Here is a 21,901-nt window from a genome sequence, read left to right as displayed (position 1 = left end):
TTCCCACACAAGTTTGCAACAGATAGGTACCCTATAATATTTTCTGAATTCAAAATACAGTTACAACAGCGTTACCAAAGAAGACATTTCCATATTTCAAAATTTGAATACTAAACTTTAACCACAATTTGGTAAAATGTTACCTGTAACAAAAACAAATATATTCTTATTAATAGACCTTTCAAACAATTGTAAGTCTACTTATTGTAATTAATATTATTATGTTACATTTTATTCAATAAATAAAATTGATGATAACATTTTTTAATACAAAATATCCTATAGGTAGTTTTCACTTTATCAAAAAATATTTGCCAACCCCTGAATTATCGAAGATTTCAAGTGACTATAGTAACAACTTTAGCACCTATTGACGGTAATGATCCTTCTCTCACAATTTAAAATTAATTACAGTCGAACTTGGTTATTACGATCACGGAAATAGCGAGATCTCGGATGTAATGAGGAAACATTTGTTGACATTTTAGTTTATGATTTTCTCCATACATTTATTTACTTTTATAACGAGCTACTGGGTATACCGAGCAAAACTGTTAATGTGTCGATCGTTTAAAAACAACATTTTCGACCCTAAACATTAAAATCCGACCGGGAAGTCAACTAGACCGATGCCGCCGGGATTGGATTACGTTTATAACACTAGCTAAGTGTCTAAGTACCTAATTGGTGTTTACGCCGACAACATTGAAAAAGTATCCTCGGATATGGTTGGAATTGCATGTAAAAAATCCAAGTTTTGTGAAGTCAGTAGGTACCTACCAGCGCTGGCGGCTCAGCACTTCATTACAATAAAAAAATACTTCTTTTGTAATTTATGAATGCCATGCTTGTTTCGGGGATGTTTTACGATAGTTTTCAGAGTTTTAAATGTTCTATGGTTAAATAGAACGTGGCGCGAAAAACGTTATATAACGATATACCGAGTAATGCTTATAACGAGCAAATTCAGTCGGTACACCGCCATCTTTAGATTAATAAAGCTTGAGCATAACTTTTTGCGCAAGCAACGAGTAGTCCACTGCCATACTATTTATTGATAACGTACTTGCATGCAGAGTTTGGTATTCTATAATGACTGAAGAGTAAACATAAGTAATTCGTTATTGTCGTTTAGAATCGACTGTCTCATTGACAAACGGCATAGTGTATTATGATATTATTATACACATAAGAAGTTTACTTACTTTGATCGTCACTTCCAATTATTAATAACACATAGCCACTAAATCAGATGAACTCCAAGGTCTCCAAGATACGTTAAAATAATCTGAAAGAAATCTGAAAATAAGAATACTCCGACAAGTGAACACAACAGACGCGTCAGTATGAACACTCTATAGACAATGACAGGTCATTCATAGACAACGGGAGGGGCGAAAAGTAATACCAGTCGTATAATGTATCTGCTTCCTTCTTCAGTGGGCAATGCTTGGTCCCTTCTTCCTCGTAATAACCAAGTTTGTAATTGTAATTGTAAAAACATATCTTACTGTCTATCTTGTAGGTGAGCTCGAAACCTGGCCTCTGCACCCATGAGTCAGTCAAAAAAGTTATCTTTACGCCGTGCGAAAACCGTTTTCTACCGGGGGATTTATTGTCACAGTAAGTCGCGTCAGAAGAAGGCGAGTAATATATCTCTTCATCTGGACTGTAGTTTTCAAGTGTCACATTGTCAAATTGACACTTTTGATTCTTGCCTTTAAATTAATAATACATAATAATATAATACATAAAGAGATTTAATTGTATTTTTTTTTCAAATTAACAACTAACTATAGACAGAATGTCATGGCCCCCACATCCTGAAGTGGTGACGAATCTTCGGCGGGCCCCCCTACCTATCGCTAAGGATAAAGGCAGTGTGACGCTCTACAGTAGCGTTTTCCAAATGGTGTATGCGATAAAATTAATGTGTATATTTAGTGTTTTTTTTATATAATGTTCATCCATTTGAATTATGAAGTTGTCGAGTATTCGACAACTTCATAATATATATGAATTGATACACAATTAAAAATTGTATTTTTAATAATAATGTTATTGAAAGGAAAATAGCACCGCAGGCGACTTTTTTACTATTAAAGAAAATTGGTGATCTGTGTTTATCTCAGTTATCTGATCGACTCGCCTCGCTGGGCCCCCCTTAAGGCCGGGCCCCCAGGCTAGAGCCCTGTCAGCCCCCCTCTTGTCGGGGCCATGCAGAATGTATCAGTGGCGCGTAGATGACCCGTTGACTAATTTTGAGGCTCACTACGATTTACCTATTCATAATTAATTTATCATTTTAATTTTGTATAAATTATACAAACATAGATTAATTGAAATAGTCTCCTGTCTTATACGCCGGCTAGATGGCAGCGACTTGCCTGCGCGGTATAGTTTGTGCAAAAAAAAATACAGCGCTTTTCGGTTTGCGCGAGCTACAGTTTTCCCGTCCATACACACGGGCTTCCCGATCCAAACCGGTTTGCGCAGGTAAGCTTGTGGTGAAGCATAATCGTCTAACCGGCGCTTTACAGATCACAATAAATAAGTAGGTAAATAAGTCGTAGGAGGCCCCCTTTTAAAATTTCTGACGAATCGGTTGCGTCATTTTCGAATTTATATATTTTGGTCACACCCTAAAGAATTTCATAAATAACTGAATCTAAAAACTGAAAAATTTTAATAATAATGAAAATAACCATAACATAACTTTAAAGGCTTCAATGAATGTACCTTTCTTTTTTTGGCCATGTCTGATCCTAACAATATCATATGGTCCTCCAAAGAGTGGAGGATTATGTTACAAGATTTTTGTTTTTGCGAGAAATGGATGTTAACCACTTGCTCAACCTGTTAGGTCTTTATATTGACTCTAAACACAAATTGAAAAACAATATAATAATATGTATGTATTTGCCAGACCCAGGATTTGATCCTAGGACCCACGACATTATAAGCCAGCACGTAAGACGCTCGGCCATCATGGGGCCGTAGGCGAATGTACATTCTATAAAAATATTTTTAAATTGTAAATTTTCTTTTAAATTAAAAACAATCGTGTTTTTTATTTTAATGTTTTCAGATACGATAGATATTTCATGGTATTGGTATTTTCATTCGGTATTTCAATTCCTATGTACAACGGTGCAATATTATAAACCAATATTTACTATTAAAATCAAATAGACAACGGTAGGCGGCAAGTCGATGACTGCCTTAAAGCATGAATATATAAAATTAATTATAGTCACTTACCACTCTCTAAGCTAAATTTGGTAAAATATAATATAACCGGCCCCCCTTCCTTAGCCACAATTGTGTATATGCAATTTAGATCTCGGGCATAAACAGGGAATCCCGGACTTACAAGGCGTTTTTCCTCAACGGTCGCTTCAAATTCTCCACCACATGCTAATTTCCATCTTGCCTGAAAACGTTCCAATAGTATTAGAATCGACTTAACGATGAATTACTTAAACAACACAAGCAATCAAAGGAACCGAACACGTAAATTCCGCGGCCTCCGTGGTGCAATGGCCAGTGGGTCGATTGTTAACCAAAAAGTGTATCAGTCCAACAAGGGGTGTTATTTTATTTAAAATTTTTTGACAAATAATACATGGTGGCTGCGCTTTTTGGTGGACTGTAATTTGGGATGAATGTGGACGTGGATGTAAGAGGAGGGTTGTTTAAACGGGAGTCGATCCAGGCACTAACATTGATGTTGTTCGGCTGTCTGGCTAGAGCAGGTCCCAGATTGTGTGGATGGTTCTGAGTGTCACTCTCACGGTTACACTTATGAATATGAATGATGATGATAATTTTGTATGAATCATGAGACGCTACGCTTGCTCAAACCATTTCATATTTAGCGCTTCGCAGGTCGAACAGATATGCTATGTATGTGACAACATGTGCCGGTAACGCGATTTGATAGGTAATCTAATTGACTGAATTCATCAGGAGACTCGAATTAAATTATTACTTGGACGACGGTCACATTGTAGCACGTTTACAGGGTCGTGGTCTACGAATAACTGCCTTTGTATCAATCACAGGAGACTGATGACTCGTTAAATAGTCAAGCGCCTGGATGACTACAATAAATGAGGATAATAGGTATGAAATATTTGTACGGGCTTAAGGATTGGATTGGGATCATAATTGGCCCAATTACTTGGCATAGTATAAGAAGGAACACGGCCATACCAAGGGTGGTTGCCAGCCGGTCGGTAAGCAAAAATATAATGCGATTAAATAAATCTAAAATGAATGAAATTAAGATACCTGGAAGCCGTCGCCATTTATAGACGGATTGGATCTGAAAAGTACTCTCATCTTATCTCCTGTCGAATTGTACTCATGAGGAAGGTTTCTGCCGCATAAGCGCGCAACCGATTTCCATTCATCTTGAACATGGTCAATGATCTGAAAACAATATTACTATTTATAAAATAAAAACTATAACCGATGGGCTTATTTTATTCATTCATTGTGTGCTCATGTGTGCTGGGGGAGTACGATATTCACCAATGGTGCGAAAGAATTTAAATGAACGTTCCCATAAAAAAACCGATAGAGTATTAACAATTTTATTCAGAATCGTTATTTAGTATAGTAGTCCATTTTGAAATTAAAAAAAAAAATTGTTAACAGGCATCATAAAGTAGTAAGTTTTATATGCGTTAGCGTATGTGACGCATGCGTTTAGGTTTGCCACAAATATTGTTGACTAAAATTACAGCACTTAAACCCACTAACGTAGCAGCATCAGTTACATTTATGTATATTACAACTTCACGTTTACAATTGTAAAACATGAAAACTTTTTAATATGCACATGTGTAAACAGTTGGAGGCATGCATCGAACTTATTCAATCAACTCGGTATTGAAAAACGGAATTGAATGTTTAAAGCAAGTTGAAGACAGAAGTGCACAGTGTGGGCATATCAATATGGTTAAGAAAAAATAAAACCATTTTTTTATAAAAAAAAAACCGTCAAATCAACTGTTTGCAAATTTAAAAAAAATCATTGTGAGAAAAATTGGAGAATATAATTTCATACAGGTTTTACCAATAAGAACTATTTACCTCAACAAAATCTTTAGAACAGTTATCTGATGATTCTAATGAGAATCTCTGCTCGAAAGAGAGAGTAATCCTGTATCCCTGATCTGCGTGTAGCTCCCACATACATTCCTGGTTCTCATCATAATGCTGAGGGAAATTTGGAGAGTGAATAACTCTGGATGCCTTTGTCAAAACACCACCGCAACCTAAAATCAACCATAAACTTTGTTATTATAACCAGTAACAGGTACCCATCATAGAGAGACGGCATGACGCCTATAGTGACTAATAAAAGATTTCACAGCGCCCTAAAACATCCATGTGTTGAGCAGACGATTAAAAAAATTCTATTCAGAATTAGTTTCAAGACATTTTCTTCAGCTTTTCCGAGCTGCCGAAATGGATTGTGTCCCTAACAGATTAGTAGATAGGTTTTACTTTTCCATTTTTATAATCTCAACAAACATAAACTACGAGTACATAGTACAGAAGAACGAATTAATATGGGTAGCAAATAGTAGGTATATAATTATATAATAGAAGTATTTCTTTTTTACAGATTCGGGTGTAAATCCGGAAACTTGAATTCCGATTTTAATACAACGGAATCGAATCGTAACCAATTAATAATTTACGAATTCTAACAGCTCTGGTTTCAACAAGAATACAGAATCGCTATTCAGTGCTATGAACAGGAACGCGCCAAACGGGTGTGTTGGAGTTTGTGGAAATGTTTTTATTTAAAAAACTCGTATGATGAAATCTATGACGTAAAATATACGTACTTTGCCCATTGTCGAAGAGTGGTATAAGTATAGTATAGAGCAGCAAATCGAAGAGTCTGATAATTTTACGTATTTACTAATTCAGGCATTTAAAATCTCTAATAACGCGTCACAATTTCATGCAAAAACATTGAAAAACAATATTATCGGGTGGGTTTCTTTGAACGGTTCGGTGTTGTCGTGTTCTGTTTTGTCCGGTCACCGGAAGTAGTAATGAAGATAGTCAACCTTCGATAGAAAACAAATCCATAAGAAGTAAAAGAATGATTCAATTTAATATTTTAATTTACTTACCCAAACTGTCTGTGCTTATGTCAATATCTAACTTTGTCAAATTGGAAAATGAATCCGTGTGATAATGCACCCAGATTATGTTTTTTTGTGATTTCACTACCTCAGTTGGAATCCTGTCATGGCAAACTTTAGTCATGAAAGCATCTGTAGGAAGTCGTCCGGTATTTATTGTCACAAATTCAGAATCACACGACTGACTTGTCAGGTGTATTTTTGTCAATGATAGCTGTAAAAATATATCACATCGAGTATATGGATTTACTTAACACATTTACGTACAAATTATATAATGATAAGAAATCATTTGCATGGTACAAAAGCATACACGAATTAACAGCTCGGCACTAAATTTCTAATATTACGTTACAGCTCTCAAGTAAACTTTGAAAGAATATTGTTCCAAATATGACAGTGTATTATCGAAATCAATAACAGCTGCCATTATTTGTCAAAATAATTGGACTCAAAATTCCAGTTTCAGTAAATTACCTACTTGTTTATATAATTTTAACTTTGTTTACCTGTATTTTTCTTTGAAGCGGTGACGCTATGTGCCATGCACAATCCAGTGGTCCGCTATAATTTGCGGGAAGCGGAAGATTTTTAAGGTCATCTATGTCTGCAATCTGTCCTCCGCATGGGTAAAACTTATATTTCATTACGAAATAAATTTTTCCATGTGTCTGAACAATCTGGTAAGAAATAACATTAAAGAAAAAATCTTGAATACATTCACACAAAAGTAATTTTTCGACGTCACTTTCATAATATATAGTAAGCATATTGCCACTAAATGTTAGTTTACTGTTATAGGTACGTAATGCCAAAATCCCTCACAGATTGAGTAAGGTTACTTGTAAGTTGTTAAGTTGTAAGTATGCAGTTCATCGTGGGACACTTATTCGTGCGTCGCAGTACGTGAAACATTTTATCAAATGACGAGTTCTTCGTTGAACATTTCACCGTGGAATAAATTTGTACGTATCTTACAAAATACGGCGTTTGTTTGCAAATAGTACTGTTCCAAATAGATTAATCCTAACCTAACCTAACCTAGTAAAGACATCTCCACATGTTGTAGTATACGTACAAATATACTCCACGGTGAAATGTTCAATGAAGAACTCGTCATTTGATTAAATGTTACACGAACTCATGTTATCATGTTGACTCATAGAGTCATACTCATGGACGACAAAATTGTTGAGTGACTGAATTGTTTGTATTTATGATAAATAATTACAAGATAAAAATCACTTTTTGTGCTCAATAATGCTCTTTATGCTCAATATGCTCAAACTTGTACTTGATATGAAGTAAATAAAAAACAAACAAATATAGAATACTGAAATGTCATTTTGACATTTCATTTTGATTTCCACAGTAACGCACGTATATATTAATAATTTAGTTGCTAGGGCCACCCCCTTAGCAACCAATAATAGTCTTTTACTTTTTACGGATTTTTCTAAAATAACTTTCCATACAAAACAGAATTAGCTGAAAATGAATTCAATTCTGCTTAAACATGGCTAAAAGTCCTAAAAGTATTAAAAGAACGCATTGGCATCGTGTTCTGATATATTCTAAAAGTTTCAAATGTCTAGCTAGTCGGGAAGTTAGTTAAAATCGATTGCAAGATTTGTACTGGACAAACAACCACCGGACAAACAAGAATGCGAGCTTATAAAAACATTGTAAAATAGCAGTAGTTTTACCTTTACAGTGGTTTTGGCAAATGGGGATATAACTGTCACTGGATTTGTATAATTTCCACAGAGATCTGAAATTGTCCCAGAGGCACCTAAAAATAAAAAAAACCGATGCAATATTTTTTTTTAAATAGTCTAAAACTAGGCAAACTGCCATCCTTAGGTCCTGGTTGGACTTTTTGAAAAAATTTTTTTTTTCGGTTAGGTACATGTTCAAACACGCGCGTTAACATGATCTTACTCCCTACTTCATTTTTCGTTTGTCAATTTATGTGCTACGGCAGTATGTTGTAGCTTAACCACTGGGGAATGCCAATAGAAAAGGCGTATTTCAAAAAAATACTACCTTATTCTTAGGTCAATAATTATTATAAAGCAAACATTGTTCGTAGAATGTTTATCACATTTGAATGGTCGAAGACATAGCTTATAATCAGTATCTTCAGAATTATCTTTAAATGTGTAAATGTTGCCCATTTTTTGAATAATAAAATGCCTAATTCTTGTCAAATTTGGGATGACAGAGATTATCAATATAATTTTTTATCGTAAATATTTCATTAGAATATTATCGACATAAATTTTTCTAATGATTTTATAAATGCTTTTAAAAATTAATAAATATAAAAAATCCACCACTGCATATGGATGCACTGAAATATGACTATATTCTAAAACATTAGATCGAGAGGTTTAAAGGAATACTATTTGATGTAATAAAAATACTTTATGCAGTCATCAAATGTTTAAAATAAATATAAAGGATAATAAGGCTTCAAAATTATATAAATAGATTATCTATAACGTTTAAGGAATGTCTAGGATCATCCTTTGAAAATAGCATACAATCTCCATTTTGACCAACGCTGAGCATGTGAGCCGTTAATGAACACATTAATTCCTACATTTGTCACCCTTTATAATGTGCCGCCCCTATGTAACGCATGACCTGCATACATCCACGGGACGTCACTAAGTAGATGGATTTGCTCCGAAAAATAAATTTAAATAAGCTATTAATTGTGGTGATTCATGATAATTTAATTAAATGTATATATTGTTTGATATTGAAAACATAATAAATGTAAATTATTAATAGTGTAATAATTGATTATTATTGTCCATGTAAAATTTTTATACACATAATAAATATTTACATTGTGAACAAAATTAGTGTCATATTAAATATTTTGTTCACTGTGGTGAACACTTAGTCTGAAAAATATTATAAATTTAATTTAAACGTCTAAGCTGGTGCAAGAGTGGGATCTTATATAGCATTGTGACCAAGCAACATTGCATTGAATTAAGATGGTCTGGATTTTTTACACATGATGCGGTGCATATTTTGAATACCACTAGCAGGCGCACACACATAAAATTTATTTGGAGGGGTCCATTTTGAAAAAAATATCCATAATATTTTATTATTGATTTTTAAGGCTGAGGCAGGGGCTGGGTTAAAAAAATCTAGCAAATGACACTGACTACCATATTTGCCCTGCCCACGGAATATCGTATTTCTCCAAGTACAATCCCCATACCCAAACATTCCAGACACCCCGGATCAGAATATTAAAGCGAACATTATATGCCCCAGCGTGTTGCAGAATACCGAAAAGAGTGTGACTAGTCCGTTGAGTAACAGCAAATCATCCGGGCCACTATCCTCAGTCATGATATCTTGATGAAAAAGAAGAAGAATAATAATATTCCATTTTATTAAATGATTTTTTTCTGATCCTAGGGGGGGGGGGGTTCAGACTCGAAAATTCTCCTCTTGCGTACGCACCTTACTACCAGAATTCACGGTATCGCCAAACTGCTTTCCAATTGTATTGTCGAATATCATAATAACTCACCTGTTACCGATATTCTGGATCCCAATTGGCTGCAGAATGAGTGGATTCGGTTGCCAAGGAAGGCGTCAGTGAAGGTTAAAGACAACGTTCTTCCAGGCGGATTGACTTCTATATAAGTATCATTCAATGGTGGCATTTCTGATTGATATTCACAATAATATGAGGAAACATTTACAGATGGTGGCAAGATAGTTCCTTCATTCTCAGTTAGAGATCCTTCACATACTGTAAAATACATTTATTAATTTTAATTAAAACTGGTTTTAAAACATATTGTAAACCAGTGTTTCTCAAACGGTGGTCCGCAGAGATTTTCTGCGTCCAAATGCCTATGCTAAAAATTACTTCAAAACCCGTGCACTTGCATGTGTTTGCACGTTGTGTTGTTATTCAAAGATTAATGGTTTTACGTAACGAAATCAACCGCGACCAGACCTTATATGGTAAATGTGTATATAAATAAATATTTTTTTTATTTCTGCGTTAGCGGACCGCTAAATGTGTCTCCTTTTTTCAGTGGTACATAGTCAGAGCCAGAGTGGTTCAAAAGGTTGAGAAACACTTTTTACATAATGTAAATCATACATAATATGAATTTAATCGAATTAAATTTTTGCATACTGAAATAATTACAAGATAAAAAGAACTTTTTATATACCATGTTTTTAAATTTCCTGTTGAATCATATAAACTTGACAATTCTGTGTATTAATAATTTAAGATAAATAAGGCAACTGTCAACAAATCATTTTTTTGCTATTTTGCAACAAACAAACAAATATAGAATACTGAAATGTCATTTTGATTTCCATAGTAACGCACGTATATATTAATAATTTAGTTGCTAGGACCACCCCCTTAGCAACCAATAATAGTGGATTGTATTATGGATTTCTTCCGAAATAACTTTTCATACAAAACAGAATTAACCGAAAATGAATTCAATTCTATTTAAAGATGGCTAAAAGTATTAAAAGAATGCATTGGCATAGTGCTCTGATATATTCTAAAAGTTTCAAATGTCTAGATAGTCGGGAAGTTAGTTAAAAATCGAATGCAAGATTTGTACTGGACAAACAAGAATACGAGCTAATAAAACGCTGTAAAATATAGGTATGTCATAGAAAAATAATATTCATGATGAATAAACAATCTAAAAAATAAATTTATTAAAAACCTTCCAAATTTTTCAGCCATATGTGTTCCTGTGTTGTTATCATAAACCTCAACATAGTCACCAAAACAATTTGATAGCAACTCCAGATCAAATGTCAGCCATCTGATTTGAATTATAAAACCGGGTGGAGCCGATAGAATCCACTGACATTTCTTTGAATTTGTATTATAGCCTTACCTTACCTTATTACCACCGGGCAAACAAGAATACGAGCTAAGAAAAACGTGTTAATAAAATAGCATGTCAACTTCAATATTATAATGTTGAATTTTATTCATTAATTAAACGACATAGGTATGTAGAAAGTGTGTATATATTTACATGATGGTTCATCTGATGTATATTCAGCTTTAAATTGATTGACTTCGGGTATTCCCAGCCGTGCCCACAGGAAAACTAAAATCGTATTACTTGATGATTCAACATATTCAGTTGAATTATATCGTATAAGACAAGTGTAGCTAAAATCGTTGTAAAACTGAAATCCAAAATTATATATACATTAACTAGGTATCATTACAATTTAATATTATTTATTAATTTAATTTCCAATGGGCTGGACATGTCTGTAGGCGATTGGACAACCGCTGGACAAATGCCGAACCGAAAAAAGTTCGGTGGATGTACGTGGCAGCGAAGAACTAGGGACCGAGAAGAATTGAGACAAATAGAGGAAGCATTTATACAATAGTGGATTGACTTCGTCTGATCATAAATGAAATTCTTTATTTGGGCCACTGCGCCATGTATTATGGAGTGCAGTGGCGGCTCGACGACTTTCTAGGTGGTGGGGTTTAGCGATTAATTATTAAATATACATCTACAAAGTATCATACCTCATAATATTATACATGATGTATTAAGCTAATTATTATAGTAAATGATTTTATTAATGTGCAAATGAGTAATTTTTCAGAATACACGTCTAAAAGTGTGGTTAAAAATATTAACTTAATTGATAATAATAATTTTATAGAATTACAAACAACGACATAAAGTGAGCGTTTATATTCACCGAGGGGGTTGACTGGGGATAGGACAGAGTGACCCCGGGCATCGAAAAATAGATGCTATAGCTTTTTTAATTTGTACATAGCTGGTGTCACCGTGGAATAGGGCGTATTTAATTTAATTAATTATTTTAATATTGCGTAATTGTCATTTTTTAATACATAATTTAACAAATTTAGAGAACTAATATTTCTGATAATGCGTTGTTATCTTAGTACCCGTGGCTTAGTGGCGAAGGATGGAGGTAGACTGTCAAGATCCGACATAAATAGTGCACACTAAAATTTGTCAGGCAAACATATTTGTTTTCATTGAACTAATACTGTCGTGTAGACAGTGTTTGTAAGTTTTTTAAATTCAATTAAGCTCTATCTAATATAAGCTATAGTAGATACAAGTCAAAAAATGTTCTTTTATCCATAAAATAAATAAAATTATACCGTGAAACCATATAATATGTTTTTAGTTGTTTTATAGATAGGTACTTATAAGAATATTTTTTATCGATTTTGGTTTGGTTTAGGTAGAGCTTAATGAATTTAAAAAAAATATGTGTATATTTTTGTCGGATCGCCCATAGAATACCTAAACTATTATGGGTTGATTAGGCAGGGTTTAATTGATTTTATTTCAATAAAAACAAATACAAATGACTGACAAAGTTTAATGTGCACTATTTATGTCGGATCTTACCTCCACCCTTCGCCACTGCCGTGGTTTTGTTTCTCTGTATGTTTAAATGGTATCTTCTTCATCATAATTTAATGAAAACAACTTATTCTTTTTTCCTCTTCAGATCAAATAAAAAGTAAGTTGTAAAACTGTTTACCCTTATCCTTTGGTTTGGGAGTTGTGCACCCTCAGAGCTTAAGAATCGAACTTTTATTCTCCTGCCTTTAGGAACTGTGATTCTCCACTCGCAGAAACGGCTATAACGGTTGCTCTGATATCTGTAACTGGGTCCATTTAAGAACCCACTCGGTGCACTAAGAGCTCCTCCACATTCTGTAAACAAATAATTACAAGATAAAAAGAACTTTTTATATACCACGTTTTTAAATTTTCTGTTGAATCATATAAACTTGACAATACTATGTATTAATAAAATCTTTTTATTGTACTTGATAGAAATACTGAATAAATATAGAATACTGAAATGTCATTTTGACATTTCATATTGATTTCCATAGTAACGCACGTATATATTAATAATTTAGTTGCTAGGACCCACTTAGCAACCGATAATAGTGAGTAGTAAATATTACTTTTAACGATTTTTTTCCAAAACATACGAAACAGAATTAACTAAAAATGAATTCAATTCTGCTTAAAGATGGCCAAAAGTATTAAAATAATGCATTGTCGTCGTGTTCTGATATATTCTAAAAGTTTCAAATGTCTAGCTAGTCGAGAAGAAAATTGTACTGCACAAGAAAAAATCTGTACCGGACAAATAAGAATACGAGCTAATAAAAACGTGGTAAAATACACTGCATTTCATTTTAAATAATCGACAATATTATTTTTTAATAATTTGTATGGTAATAAATAACTAATAATAATCAATCCTTTGATATATTTTTATTTATCATAACATTTTTTTAGACAGTTTTAACCGTAATTAATAATAATTATCATTATTTTAATTTATTGACAAATGAGAAACCCATATGGAGCGGAGGTACTTCGGTGATTCAGAGAAACGGTACTACTGACTGCAGAGCCAAAAATTATTATAAGCTATTGACGCTCTCGATGCTCTGCAGGGCTCGAAATGAACCGGAGCGCACCGGAGCACCGTTCCGGTTCATGAAATTGGTCTCGTGAAAAATTTTACCATTTGAGCTAGATAACCCAATTGCTTCACTGCTCCTGCTCCGAGCTCCGCTCCAACACTCATATTTTAACATATAAAGAAAAGTTCTCTACGGTCAAACTTTGGTACTAAATTGCGAATTGTGACCGTAATGCCGTGTCCACACTGGCAACATGTCGCCGGCAACCTCATTAAATTTTACGATAATTTTCATACTTATCGTAAAATTTAACGAGGTTGCCGGCGACATATTGCCAGTGTGGACCCGGCATAATACCTACTAGTAAAGGTAATGATAATTAATTCGAATGTAGTGTGGTAAACTAGGCGTGTTCAACTTAGCAGGCTATTAGGAGAGAGTGTTCTTTGAATTAACTTTTTATTTTTTATTTTTAAAATTATTTATTATTTTTATGGAAATGTACCTACGCATCATATTTTAGTGGAATTATTAATAAATAAAATTGTGTATACATTTGTCTATATAAATAGTAAGGCCATATACAAAAAATCTAACATACTTATTTTTATAAAACGAACATAGAATAATTAGATAACAGGAAATGAACGAGCGCTTCGGTTCGTAAAATTTACCTATTTCGAGCGCTGATGTTCTGCACGTCTCTTATGAGATGACAATATAGATTGCAATAATAATAATAAATTTTGTTTTTTTTTTCGTGATGATTTTATACTAAATTACATAAAACACAATAATATGTACAATATATTAATAATATGCTATGTTAGGCAGAAGAAAGTGACTAGTTTCATTACCGTTATCCCAATGTTTAAAGAGCTCTGTGAATCGATGTCTCCACCAAATATATTATATATATTTAAATATAATATATTCTTTATAACACTACACCCGCTAAAGAGGCACAATGGCAGTACTGTAGTGAAACAGTAGTGTATTTAGTAATAGACGTGACAATTATAAACATCCAGGCTTTGAAAAAATCACATAATGTAATTGTGACCTCGCCGGGAATCGAACCCAGAGCTCATGGATTCAGTTGCCGTGGCCGACCTAGTGCAGGATCCCATAGACTTGTCGTATACATAATATGCGGAACGCATTCTGACAATTGGAATAGGTTCTAGGGGTCACCAAGATATATAATGTCGATGTTGCCAGGCGATATTAGTGGTCAATTTTTTTTTATTGAGGTTTTAATTTTTTTTCTTATAACCCACCAAAAATTGTTCTGAGTTCTTCAATAAAACCAAGACCGAATCAGGGATTGATTGAAAATGCAATAATTGTACCATGCCATCGGCATGGTCGTAGAACGGTTCGTCCCATTCAAGAGATTCAGCTGCCAAATGGCATCCTAAAACACGGGATTTCTTTTGAGATCCCTCAAACCATAATCCACGACAACCAATCGTTGCAAGTTTATTACAGAAATAAATGCCTAAGATTTAAACATCTTTATCGGGACTGTGTTAATCTCCAAACTTTGCATTTTTACAGCATGAAATATATGACAGAACATTCTAGGATCTAGAGTTCACTCTAGAATCTAATGATTTTGATTTTAAATCAATGGCGTCATTGAAAATTGATCACTACAATTTAAACCATTGTGTGGGGTCGACAAATCCACCACAAATCTACAGCTCACTTTCTTCGTTGATTTTTGCAAATGTGGGAGCATTTTTGCAAATAAATTTAACAAGCTGTAATTTATTTTGAGGGCTCACAAAAGAATCTTTGCAATTAATCCAGCACATCTAAGGGACAATCTTCAAGGCTTACATATTATAAGTATTAACACTGTTTAAGGGCTTCAGCAAAAGTTTATTTATGGAAAAGCTCATCTGATACACTATTGAGCCTACTGATTTCCTACAACTTGGCTTTGAGTTACGAGAAAATAATTTGTATCCAAGTCAAATGACGAATGAACCTCTACCAAATTATTTAGTTAAGCCATGCAAATGTAATTCTAACTGCCGTACATTATCATGTAGTTATAAGAAATCGGCTTTGACATGTATATCATTGTGCAAATGTGTAAGTACCTAGTGTTTGTAAAAACTGTGATCATGATACTTAAAGCAGTTTGAACACTTGACTTGTTGCTTCTTTTTTTTTTTAATAAATGTGTACTTAGTGTGGTTAGTGGTTATCGTGATTTCATTTATTCACATACCTATATGTGCAACCAACAGAGTTTCTGTATTAACCATAATACTAAAACTAATGTCATATGCATATAATATGGTAAAAAAAGCAATTTGGGTGATTCTATACAAAAATGCTACTAAATAAAAAAAATTTAAGCCAAGGAGGATCCTAAGAATCGATAATTTTGAATACATTGCAGTACCCGCTATTTTTATTTTTTCAAATGGGACGAACCGTTCTACGACCGTGCCGATGGCATGGTACAATTATTGCATTATCAATCAATCCCTGATTCGGTCTTGGTTTTATTGAAGAACTCAGAACAATTTTTGGTGGGTTATAAGAAAAAAAATTAAAACCTCAATAAAAAAAAAATGACCACTAATTTCGCCTGGCAACATCGAAATTATATATCTTGGTGACCCCTAGAACCTATTCCAATTGTCAGAATGCGTTCCGCATATTATGTATACGAAAAGTCTATGGGATCCTGCACTAACCCTCCCTCACCGTGCAGCGATGCTACAAGAGTTATCTACGCGCTGCAGGTCTCACATGATGGGAGGGGTGACACATGTAAATGAATCGAGGGAAATGGCACGAGCTTGTGCTTGGTCTATGCTCTAACACTGGAGCGTGACAGGGTGGAATATGCAAGCAATATTTTAATGATATTTGATTATTCATACTTACTGTCCACTGATGAATTATAACTGATTGAAAATTTATGATTTGGCAAGTTTATGGATCCTTTCGATACTTTAAATTGTATGATTACCATATTCGTCGATGTACGGTATACGCCAGTTCTAGCACTACACATCTTATCGCTAAGTGAGACCCCTGAAATAATAATACAACAATATAAGACAGTTAACTATTGATACTCACAGGTGAAATATACTGGAGACTAGTTGTTTGTAGGTGAATGGAAGACCCTGTAAATCAGATTCGATATATTTACGGAGAACGTTTACTGAGAGAATAGGTTGACAGACGGCGTAAGTATAGTAATTGATGATAGTGGCCAAGCTCTACAAGAGAGAGATCCAAGTGTATATACCATTCCCGGGCATTTGTGCGACTGTTGTATCAGCATCCACGATATGTCGCCCATAACCACCGATGGCTAAAGAGATAGTGACAAATACCGAGGGGGGATAAGAGAAATGGATGCTATGACTCCAACTTAGAAACGTTAGACTGAGAGTGATTTTATAAGACAATAGTTATTCTTTTACGGAACCACAAGAACAGGAAATCCAAAACTTAAATTAGTTAGTTAAGTTTAAAAAAAAAAGCCCTACTATTCTTGGTGCAATTCGACGTAATGGCCATCAACGACCGGTTGGTCATCTAACCATTGGTCGTTCTCGATAGACAGTGATCCCTTCTCGCTTTCGTGTGTACATATTACTCCCGCTTTACTTGGCTTCATCTTCTTCCATACTAAGACAGCACCAACATAGACCGATCCAAACTACCCGCCCCGCCCCGCACTTGGCCTTAATCCAGCGAATCGCAAGGCTTTACATTTGGATGTGAAGCTACAGCAGTTTTTAATGCCTGGGATTGGCCCTGGCCTAAGTCTTAGCCACGCATTCAAGTGTTACAGAGACATTCTAATGAAAAGTGCCCATGGGAGAGATATAGAAAGAATAGCGGACTAACAAAAATAAATGATTCTAATTTTTAATAAATATATAGTACAAAAAACAAAGTCAAAACAACACGAACATACAAAACTATACACCTAAAGAGATCTTCACGTTTAAACGCAACAAAATTAGCCTTTGTGGCGACCAGGTCTCCGTCATATGGATATGTTGGTCGGGTAACAATTCCAACCTCAAAGATCTTGGCAGTAAATCCACCGTGATCGGTGTAGTGGTCAGGAGTCAAATCGGTTATCTCCAAATCGCCATTGAACATTTGGAAAGAACATTAGAACGAAGAATACCAAGACAGTACACAATCTACACAGGCTGCGTGTGGTTATGTTCAGCCACTGGCTGTTGGGTCGAGTTACACCGGCCATCATAGTTCTGGTCACACAAAAGGCTAAGGCCATCTGCTCACGTGAATACTCAAAAAAGACAAGACCAAAACTCCAGTATCTAGCTAATGTATTTCAATGGTGGCTCGCTGACAGCAAGACTGTAATATCTCAGTTTCAAAACGTTCGCGACGCGACATCTAGTCTCACAGTCTCTCAGTTTCCAGTCACCCATAAAACAGTAGAAGGTACCAATATCAGTAGATTCGATGAAAAATCATATTTTATTACCAAAATTGGTAGCACTGAACTAACTAAACAACCAATAATAAGTCAAGACGTCAAAAGTTAAAGATGGGCAACCGATTTTTAATTTTAAATATGTGGCAGATGTTGAGAAATACTCTTGCCTGTATAATTTATTACAGGCTCCCAGAATATGCCCGTAAAGATATCACGGAAAGGGCTTAGAATGAAGTAGGAAAGACAATGGGTTTGACAGTTTGAGGTTATTAGATTATTAGCTTTCAGTAGCGCTGTGTGCGAGACATTAGTTACTGGTCAGTTTATGAGTTCCATCACCAACCAGTTCGTCAGATTTTAGTGTCTGCGCGAGCGGATGGCCTAAGCCGACCAACATAATATATTATGAAAAAGGGGTTTTGACGACCGCCTTTTCTCGAATGAAATCCCTATTTCAAATGATATAGTAATAGATATAGTATTAAAAATTGCTTTCTTTGAATTATGTACCTATGTAAATAAAAGATTAATATATTTGGAAAAAAATACTTGTATTTTTTCAAGTACTTTGTATCATCTTTATCGTAAATAATTAATATTATATAAGTATCTATATTATTATATTATCAGAAGATCATGTTTAAAAAATATTTTTCGGATATATTTATGCAGGTTAGTATTATAGTAAAGAAGTAAATAAACTCTACAATGATATAGTATGTCGCTTATTATGGCCCCTAATCGCGAATGAAGCAAAGTTCCTATTAGCTGTTAATAATCTTACTTGTGTTATTGAAGGGAACCACATCAAAGACTTCAAGCGATGCTTCGCTGCAATTCGGGCTAAACGGGAAGTGTAAAAAGAGAACATTGATCCAAAGACTGTGCTCCGATGATCCAATGATCTTCCATTCACACTCCACATCTTGCCGTAAAACTGACAGTGACAGAAATCCTGGCGAATCAATTCTGCCGTAACTGCTCAAAAATGTTCCACCGCAAATATCTAGAAAAAAAATCCTCCAGTAAATTAATTGTGTCCGTTCAAGACACTGCTGAAGTTTTAATTACCACATTTAAATAACTTGTTAATTATATCGAATTGCCAACTGCTCCAAACGCGCCAGTCCCAGTGTTAGCACCAAATGAGTTAAATTCGTCATATTTTCAAATATTATACAGGTTACGTGTCGCTAGTGTTGCCAACTGCCATTGACAAAAATATGTCAGATAGGCTGAGAAAATAAGCTAAATTTTCTTATAATTAAAATATGTCTAGCAAATAATATCACTTTGAAAAATTGAACATTGTTTTGTGAAACAAAAACATAATATATTAAAGAAGAATTAATTATTTACCTGCAGACCTACAAACTTATCTAAAGAGTGGATGGGGGAGCCACAGTTGAAAACTACCCAATCAAGACACCTAACTGGACAGAATCTGACATTCGAATGACGTTTTCAAAATGACATCCATATAGTCCGTAGTTCTATTTTTGATCATTCTATAGATACGTTTGTAGGACTGTTGTAAGTCATACAATCAAAAATTACTCAGGTACGAAATATCGTATGTTATGTACATTATGATGTATTGGTAAAAAAATAAGGTGCAAGAGGCCAGCATGCTGATTTTAAAGGAAATTTGTGTAATATTCTAGCTTTTTTATGAGAAATAAACTCTTTCAAAAACCGCTCGGCTTAACGACATACGTGTGATGCGTATTTTGAAAGCTAGATAGATGTATATTTAAATAATTACAAGATAAAAAGAACTTTTTATATACTTACCACGTTTTTATATTTTGTGTTGAATCATATAAACTTGACAATTCTATGTATTAATAAAAACTTTTTACTGTACTTGATACAAATACTGAATAAATATAGTAATATGATATGTCATTTTGACATTTCATATTGATTTCCATAGTAACGCACGTATATATTAATAATTTATTTGCTAGGACCCTCTTAGCAACCAATAATAATAACTTTCTATACAAAACAGAATTAACTGAAAATGAATTCAATTCTGCTTAAAAATGGCTAAAAGTATTAAAAGAGTGCATTGTCGTCGTATTCTGATAGATTCTAAAAGTTTCGAATGTCTAACTAGTCGGAAAGTTAGTTAAAAATCTTCAATCGTCCAATACAAATCTTGGACAAACAAGAAAAAATTAGTACTGGACAAACAAGAATACGAGCTAATAAAAACGTGGTAAAGTGTTTTAGGTACAAATTGTGTTCTGTTTATTGGCATATGTTACTCGCTACAAACCAATTTCTATGTCTGCTTGGAAACCATTTCTTGGGTCAGTGGTGTCCGTGGAAAATTTAACAAACATCATATTTCCGGTGGATTTTATCGTTCCTGGCGCCGCGTTACAATATCTACCCAGTAACACAGAATCTTCGGTTCCACCATCCCGAAGTTCAACAAATTCGCTAGCACAGCTAGAATAAAAAATATATAAATATGTATCAAATTTAATTAAAATAAGTGTTTATTGTGTAGTTGGAATCTTTTGTAGTACATGCTTACTTAATTATTATGAATTAGTGTTAATTGAAAAATTATGAAGTAGCAAATCGAAATGCTTAGGATTGAACTAAAACAAGTGCACCAGTGATCAAGTTGAGTAAATCGACTTCACAAATAAGGCCATTCCCCATACCTAGACATAAAAGGAGGTCGCGATTAAAATGCTTCATAATATTATGATGCTGAGTGCCGACAACTCAATAAACCAACTGGGTTTATTTAAAAATTGCTAAATTACACAGAATAACCTTAACCCTTGGGTTTCGCGAAAACCATTTTTGGAACACATTTGTAGAAAAGGACACTATCCTTAACCATAGCGATCGGTGGGGGGCCGCTTCAAGACCGATCTCGATTGTGGAAAAATATGGGATAAATTTAAACACGTGTCAAGAATATGTCATCCTAAGCTTGTCCTTCGGTCTAACAAAATAATGCTCTCGGTTTATGCAGCGACGTTCATTTAATATTAGGTGTATTTTAATGTTGCAACACACGCTATTGCAAGTCTATAACGTGTGGTTCATTTTCGTAGGATACTCACACATTCAAAACCATCCATCAAAATGTGATGTATTGGCGTAGGTATAGCCTATCTGAATTATATTTATTAATCTGTTTTGTGCAATGAACAAATGAATGGCCCCGACTAACTTATGAAACTTCAATAACGGTGTACCTATGCATCAAATCTATGCAAATTTAGGTTTAAATCCATCAAATATGGTAAACCAACGATTGTAATTTTAAATGTTCAAAAATGTTATAATATTATATTATAGTCCAAACTCTTTAGGCAGAACTCAATGTACGTTAAATATAGGTATTATATATCGACTTTTCCAAGAAAAAACGGCATAAGTAACATTTTGGTGATTTTAAGTTAAATATGAGGTTAGGTTTACAAAAAAATATCTACAGACTGGCAAAAGGGCATTCTACATAGATGATCGCTAACGGAGTTACGATTTTCCAATTTGGGCGTAAATAATCCTACGAAAGACAATAAGAATTAACATACCTACCACTAACGTAACGTATCGAAATTAAAATGATTATAATAAACAAATAAAACGTCACAGAAATACAAACAAAAACATGAATAAAATAATGAAAAATAAAACAATTCGGTGATTTCTTTATGAACTTTTTTGAACAGCCAAAAAGAATTAAATTATGTAAATATTCTAATTGCAAATATATTACACTACATACTGCAAAACAATATTATTCCACTATAA

At 34.0% G+C, this 21,901-nt stretch overlaps 1 protein-coding gene across 1 annotated transcript in view; it reads right to left on the bottom strand.

Moving 5' to 3' along the window:
* Positions 1–21,901, bottom strand: part of Cubn (Cubilin) — a 129,093-nt gene that overhangs the window by 23,432 nt on the left and 83,760 nt on the right. The window contains exons 41-53 of the mRNA XM_085946281.1: positions 20,397–20,572; positions 18,897–19,118; positions 16,567–16,716; positions 12,750–12,925; positions 11,231–11,387; positions 9,733–9,957; positions 7,877–7,962; positions 6,680–6,850; positions 6,159–6,384; positions 5,101–5,285; positions 4,294–4,434; positions 3,262–3,433; positions 1,512–1,718 (exon numbers count right to left, since the gene is read on the bottom strand). Of these exons, the coding sequence (XP_085802407.1) occupies positions 1,512–1,718; positions 3,262–3,433; positions 4,294–4,434; positions 5,101–5,285; positions 6,159–6,384; positions 6,680–6,850; positions 7,877–7,962; positions 9,733–9,957; positions 11,231–11,387; positions 12,750–12,925; positions 16,567–16,716; positions 18,897–19,118; positions 20,397–20,572 (2,294 nt within the window). The remainder of the gene's footprint in view (positions 1–1,511; positions 1,719–3,261; positions 3,434–4,293; positions 4,435–5,100; positions 5,286–6,158; positions 6,385–6,679; positions 6,851–7,876; positions 7,963–9,732; positions 9,958–11,230; positions 11,388–12,749; positions 12,926–16,566; positions 16,717–18,896; positions 19,119–20,396; positions 20,573–21,901) is intronic.

Source organism: Rhyacophila brunnea, unplaced genomic scaffold (genome assembly GCF_057557595.1).
Source record: "Rhyacophila brunnea isolate RB1 unplaced genomic scaffold, BYU_Rbru_1.0 scaffold_1, whole genome shotgun sequence".
NCBI classification, from domain to species: Eukaryota; Metazoa; Arthropoda; class Insecta; order Trichoptera; family Rhyacophilidae; genus Rhyacophila; species Rhyacophila brunnea.
This window is presented reverse-complemented; position numbering and strand designations above follow the sequence as displayed.